At 52.4% G+C, this 6,715-nt stretch overlaps 1 protein-coding gene across 1 annotated transcript; it reads right to left on the bottom strand.

The window, feature by feature from the left end:
* Positions 1 to 5,530: 5,530 nt before the first annotated feature.
* On the bottom strand, positions 5,531 to 6,449 carry LOC109765780 (FCS-Like Zinc finger 2). Its single transcript, XM_020324555.4, has one exon. The coding sequence runs from the start codon at positions 6,269 to 6,271 to the stop codon at positions 5,990 to 5,992; it is 282 nt and encodes a 93-aa protein (XP_020180144.1). The 5' UTR covers positions 6,272 to 6,449; the 3' UTR covers positions 5,531 to 5,989.
* Positions 6,450 to 6,715: the final 266 nt, after the last annotated feature.

Raw genomic sequence — 6,715 nt, 5'->3', positions numbered from 1 at the left:
GCGTTTTCGGACAGACGGACGGAGGGGGAACGTTGCTAGTTCGATAGGTTAGGAAGGTGTGGTGGACGAACGGACTGCGTATTCGGATTCGTCTCGTCGTTCTGAGCAACTTTCATGTTGAAAATATTTTAATCCGAGTTACGGATTAAAGGATATGATTTTCTAAAGATTTTATTAATTTCTGGAATTTAATTAATTATTTAATTTAATTCGAAATTTGGATTTATGACATCAGCATGATGTCATGCTGACATCAGCAGTCAACAGGGGTTGACTAAGTCAACTGACATGTGGGTCCACTGGGACCCACCTGTCATTCACTGTTTAGGTTAATTAGTGTTTAATTAAATAATTATTATTTAATTAAATTAAACAGGATTAATTAACTTAATTAATTTAGTTAATTAATTAATTAAAATTATTTTTATTTTTATTTTCTTTAATTATTTATTTATTAATTTTTATTAATTAATTTATTATTATTATTATTAATTTATTTTATTTATATTACTTTTTATTTATTATTTTTATTTTATTTTAAAAACCGTTCTGGGGCGCTGGGGCCCGTTTGTCATTGGGCCAGGGGGTCGGGCCCAGTGGTCAGTGGCTCAGGTGGGGCGAGGCCCACCTGGCAGTGGCCCAGAGGGGCGAGGCCCACTAGGCAGTGGCCCATAGGCCAAGGTGTTTCGGGCGCAACGGGCGCAACGGGCGCCGGGCGTCGGGCGTTCGCCCGAACGAGACGGGCGAGGGGGCGCGGCGGACGAAGGCCGTTGGGGCGCGGCGAGGCGAGGCTCGCCGGCCGGCCGCGGCAGGCGGAGGCGGGGGGAGCGACGGCGTGCGGCGGCTTGGCCGGAGCAGAGCCGCAGCAGGGGACGGGCAGCGGCGGCCACGCGCGGCCACGGGCGTGTACGGGGGCGAGGGTGTGGGGCGAAGCCAGAGGCCAACGCCGGTGGGGGGGCGACGGCGGTGCGGTGCGGTGCGCGCCGAGGAGAGAGGAGGAGAGGGGGCGGGCGACGGAGGCCGGTGGCCTCACCGTGGGTTGCAGGGTCACGGCAGTGGGGGTCGAGGGGGATGGCGAGGACGGCGGCGTAGGGGAGGCAGTCCGGCGGGGGAGAGCGCTCCGGCAAGGCGCGACGAGGCGGAGGAGCTCCGGTCGTGGAGGAGGACGAAGACGGGCGGCGAGGCGCCGTGGACGGAGTGCGCGCGGAGCTCGGGGAAGACGACGCGGTGAACGAGGGAGAGGAAGGAGGCCGGGAGGTGCGACGCCGGCGAGGTGGCGCCGCGGTGGAGGACCGAGGCGCGGTGGGGCGGCGATGCACGTCGAGGCGATGGGGGTCGGGGCGCCGTTTTCCCGATCCAGATCGGGGGAGGGAGAGGGGGATCGAGGGGGGAGCGAGAGAGAGAGGGGATCGGGGAGAGGTTAGGGTTTACTGGTGGGGGCCTAGTAGGCCAGGGGCGCGCGGGGGGGGGGGGGGGGGTTGGGCCGGTAAGCCGCTCGGCCACACGGCCAACTGGGCCAAGGCCCAGTGAGGGGGGGCAGTTGTTTTTCTTCCTTTTTTTGTTTGTTTTAGTTTTAGTTCTTTTTCCTTTTCTGTTTTATTTTAGTTACACTTTATTCTTAGTTTAGTAAAATATGACAATAGCTCCAAATTAGTGTTCCAAAACAACCCACTACCCTAAAAAGTTTTACCTCAAGATAAAATAGTTTATGATTTTATAAAATATCAAAGGCATTTATTTAATAGTTTTACCTACTGTTTTAATCATTTAAGTGCATTTAAACTTTTTATAAGAATGTTGTTTCTTCCCCATAACTACCTACGCAATATTTGTCACGATCCGAACATTTTAGTTTTAACATCTGAAAACTTTTGTTGTTTGCTTTTATTTAAATTTTGATTTTGAATTGGTTTTTTGAACTAACGAAAGGGATTAACTACAGTGTCAGAGGTGACGTGGCATCAATAGCAGGGAATTACTGTAGTCTAATTATTCGGGCGCCACAGCTAGGGAAGGAGATCGGGCGAAAATGGAGCTTGGAGCAACAATGGAGCTTCGAGGTGGAAGAGGTAGTCAACTAGAGGAGGAAGACACCCCTTATATAGTGGAAGAACAAATCCAACCGCTATCCACCAACTCAGCCTGCGCAGCGCGGTACTACCGCAGGGGCACGCGGTACTACCGCAGAGCCCCGCGGTACTACCGCCCACGCAGCAGAGACCAGAACAGCCACACGTGCACTAAGGCAGAGGGTGGTAGTACTGCTGGCGCGGTACTACCGCTCCCCCTTGCGGTAATACTGCAAGGCAGGGGCTGTCCAGGGATGGGAAGGCACGGATATGAAAAATTACATCCGTGGCTACTTCTGCAGAGTTGGAGTCGGTGCAAAAACCCGACGCGGTAGTACCGTAAGCCAGCCGCGGTACTACCGCGCGAGGTGCGGATGTAAAAAATTACATCCGCCCCTTACAGCCGCGTAGTTGCGGAACTAAGCAGGGACCACGGTACTACCGCTTACCAGAAGCGGTACTACCGTGGGGCCTTGCGGTACTACCGCACCAGCGGGCGGTACTACCGCTCTGACGAGCAGTACTACCGCACTTCCTAGTTCGGCAGACAAGAGCTATAATTGCATAGACAAGGAAAACTTAGGATGCTCCAAAGGCAAGAGGGAAGGAGGTGCAAGGCACGATGTGTACGTGATGTATCCACCCAACCTTTCCAAAGCGGACCCCCTCTTAATAGTACGGCTTCCCTACGACTCAATACCACCGAAAAGAACCGAAGAGAAACGCCGTCTTCTATAGCCTTTAAGGGGAAGCCAATCATCTTGTGCCTAGTCAATATATCTAAAATATTTGATGCACATGATTAATCCGCAAAAGCATTGTCATCAATCACCAAAACCAACTAAAGGATAAAAATGCTCTTACAGATAAGCATAACCTTAACATACTAACAACCCTAACCCCAAAATAACAACACTCGTAACCCTAACCCTAATACACTAAGAAGCCTAACCCTAGCAAATTGGCAAACAAACATCTCATATTTCCATACAAATTTCAAAATTCATGAAAAACTAGGGTTTGCCCAAACTAGCAAGAAATGAGCAAATGTGAGCATTTTTTTGGATGAAAACGAGGGGATTACCTAGAGGGAGGGAATGGGTTCGAAATCCACGGAGAAAATCTTCAGATCTTCAAGATCTGGGGAGGATTTGAGAGGGGAAGAGAAGGGAAATCGCGGGTGGGAGAGATATGGTGGGAATTGGGCTGGGGGAGAGGGGGCGGGGAGGGGGCCTGTCCGGGCCCTGTTAACAGAATGTGAAGTGCCTAACTACAAGGCGCTGCACATTACATGTGTGGTGTCTAACTGTTAGGCGCTGCACGGTTGGATGTGGGGCCAGATCTGACTCAGATGTGCCACGCTGGCCAGATATGCAGCGTCTAAGAGCCAGGCGTTGCATAGTATGGTGTGACTTATGGCTGTCGGACGCTACACAAAAGGGTCAGCTGTATGAAATATTTTCAAACACGGTTCAGTTTGTGAAACACTTTCATTCACAAGTCAGATTTGTTATTTTTGCCTCGTCCTGGGGGAAGCTCCGTCGAGATCTGCGCGACCAATTTGTGTAGTGACTGGCTTAACAGTGGAGCAGATGCACGTAATCTTAGAGTCTGCAAGTAATCTTGCTCGGCAGACAGTGACCGGTGCAGAACACTCTACTATGCTAGTATAGTAGCCGACGTGCACGGTGGGAAATGGTTGCACGCTCGCCTCCACAAGTTTTTAAAGAGGTCTTTCCTCTGTGATGACTTCAGAATTTGATTGGTAGTATTGGACGCAGAGTGCGGACAACAGCTATTCTGCTAAAGGGCTGGTTTTTGTTTGACGCCGAGAGGGGTCGACACAATGATAGGATGCGCTTCGTATGCAAGTATATCTGGCCATGGGCCGGGCCGGGCCGGGCTTGGGCCGGGCCTGAAAAAGCCCACGGCAGAAAATTGAGACCCAGGCCCTCCCAGGCCCTATCATCGGGCCTACTTTTCAAGCCCAAGCCCGGCCCATCTCGTAAAAAGCCTTGAAAAGCCCTTAGGGCTTAGGGCCGTGGGCCGGGCCTCTTCCTTAAAATGACAATATGCCAAGCCCAAGCCCGTCCAGGCCCTGCTGGTGGGCTCAAAACTCAGGCCCAAGCCCGGCCCATGGGCAAGCCCATCGGGCCTAGGCCCTGGATTTTAGGGCCGGGCCTGGGTGGGCCGACAGGGCCGGGCCTGAGATGGCCAGGACTATATGCAAGTGAGTCACAACTTGCCTGCATGGTGCTGACCGGGCTGGGCACATCTTCGGTTGCGCGTCCACATCTTCCAGCAAAAGGTCATTGCTCGCTCACACAACTTGCAGTGACTCGGCGGTGACTAGATCACTAGAGGACACGTGACTACACCTAAGAAGCAAAACAAAAGTACGAAATGGTCAAAGAAACCGCAAATTGGAGTGTCATCACTCATCAGTACCACTTGGATGTCTTCCTTTTTAACTAGTGTTGGCTGGTTTACTGACTATAATAATCTTCTGCTTTTACCTACTTGAAAGCTGTAATTATTCTTATGAATCTGTCTGTAGTGTTTTTTTTTCTTATGAAGAGACGAATTCTCCTCTCTTCACTAGTATTTTTTTTATTTTGTAAGTGAAGTTTCACTCCATCCGTGCTAAAACATAACTGTGTTTGAGTTTTACCGTATGCGGAATGGTCAACAAAAAATAAAATGACGTTCCAAATATATTTGCCTTCTACGTCCCCTTCTAAAATCAGATTGCTTTTACAACACCTTCTTTTTTTTTATGATTATCAGAAAATTTTACAAGCACCTACGGAAACCATAGTGCATTTAGGACTGGCTCACACTAGACATTTTTGGGCTGAGTTTGTAAAAGTCTAGGCCCGAAGAAGCCCGGCCCTTTGAACGTCTAGCTCTGTGCACGAACACAGCGTGACTCACCTGGCCAAACCTTGGGCCGGGCCGGGCTTCGGGCCGGGCCTAGCCAAGCCAAGCCCGAGGCAAAAAACCTAGGCCCAGGCCTGGCCCGGCCATCGGGCCTGGTTTTTGGGCCCAAGGCCAGCCCGAACGCATAAAAGCCCACCGGGCCTTGGGCCGGGCCTCTTCCGAAAAATGCAAAAACGACGGGCCCGGGCCCAGCCATCGGGCTCAAAATCTAGGGCCAGGCCGGGTTGGGCCTTTTCGGGCCGGGCCGGGCTTCCCATGGCCAGGAGTGAGCGTGAGCCCCACCACACATAGTACACAAACAACGCACTTCTAGCATTGCAGTGAATTTAAATTCCTAACTCAAGGCCAAAATTAGTCCAGTGGAGTTTTTTTAGGATAAGTATTGTAGAGTTGTCTTGTTGATGTTCAGTAGATCGAGAATATTTTAATTTTTAACGACCGAGTTTAGTGCCCGCAAAAAGAAAACGACCGAGTTTAGCCATCAGATTAGTATGGGGATTCAGTTTCTGACACCGCAGATCTGTAACAAAATTCAGTTTTAAATGGTGCGGTAAACATCCAATGGTTTAGTTTGTAAAATCCCATTAGCACGCACGCTGAATCATGAACAGAAACGGGATTGCACGAACCCAGTGCAAGTGCCGTTGCAAATTCGCTCTCATACAGAACTGACATTAACGCAGGAAAAAAAAGGAGAGGCGAGGGGCACACATGGCCGGCTAAGGCCGTGGAGAATCCTGTTTGATTGACTTGCTCAGATCCAGTCCAGCCCCTTTCCGCTGCGTTTATGCCCAAATCACTTGACCGGCGGCCCGTGCATGCCGGCCTGCCGTGAGCAACTCCGACGACCCGCCTCTTGCTTCTTCAACCAGGGCGAGTCTCGTCGATCCCGCGCTTATCAGTTGGTCACGGGCGACGGCGTCTCCGTGTACGCAGATCTTGTTGACTCAAGTGCGTAGGCAGCTTGGCACTGACACCGGTTAGCTCGCGACGGAAACCTCCCATGACTCCCGGCGTGCGCGCCCGGACTCCGTTCCCGAAGAAAACTGCTTCTGCCTCCGGGCGGCCGCCTGCCTGGCGCAGGCGGCGTCGAGCTGCATCTGCTCCTGGCGGCACTCGTCGCTGCAAAAGGGCGTGTCTCCTCTGTACATGAAGATGTCGCTGTCCCGCGCCAGCGGCTTGGTGCAGAGCGCGCACGCGTCCAGGGCGTGCACGCCGGGCTCGCCGACCGGCTCGGCGTCGAAGAAGAAGGCGCAGGCCATCGTGCGTTCCTGCGTGTAGCTAACTTCGCAGTTCGTTGATGCCTTTGGTGCGACGGGAGTGAAAGGTTGAGAGTATTTGGTGTGCTGAACCAAACTGGGGTCTGGGTATATATGGTTGCGCGGACGCGGACACGACCCCTACCCGCGAGGAGAAAACAGGCTCGGCGCGGGCGCGACGAGCCCACAGGGTCAGCCGGTCAGGCAATACCATGCGCCGCCCGGGCGAGGCTAACCATGGACGATGGAGCGGTTCGGTTTCTTTATTCGCGGGCTCCGACACGGACCCACGGCGCCATGCGGTGGGTGGCCCGCCGCCCCGCCTGATGGCAGACGTGGCTCCACGGCGGCGAAAACGACGGGAACCATGTTATGTCCGGGCGACCGATAGCAACGTACAGAGGTCGCTCCAGAGACGTCGCGGTCCATGTACCCCTAACCTGTGTG

The sequence above is a fragment of the Aegilops tauschii genome, chromosome 2, assembly GCF_002575655.3.
Source record: "Aegilops tauschii subsp. strangulata cultivar AL8/78 chromosome 2, Aet v6.0, whole genome shotgun sequence".
Lineage (NCBI taxonomy): Eukaryota > Viridiplantae > Streptophyta > Magnoliopsida > Poales > Poaceae > Aegilops > Aegilops tauschii.
The sequence above is the reverse complement of the archived record's forward strand: the minus strand, read 5'-3'. Positions and strand labels throughout refer to the sequence as shown.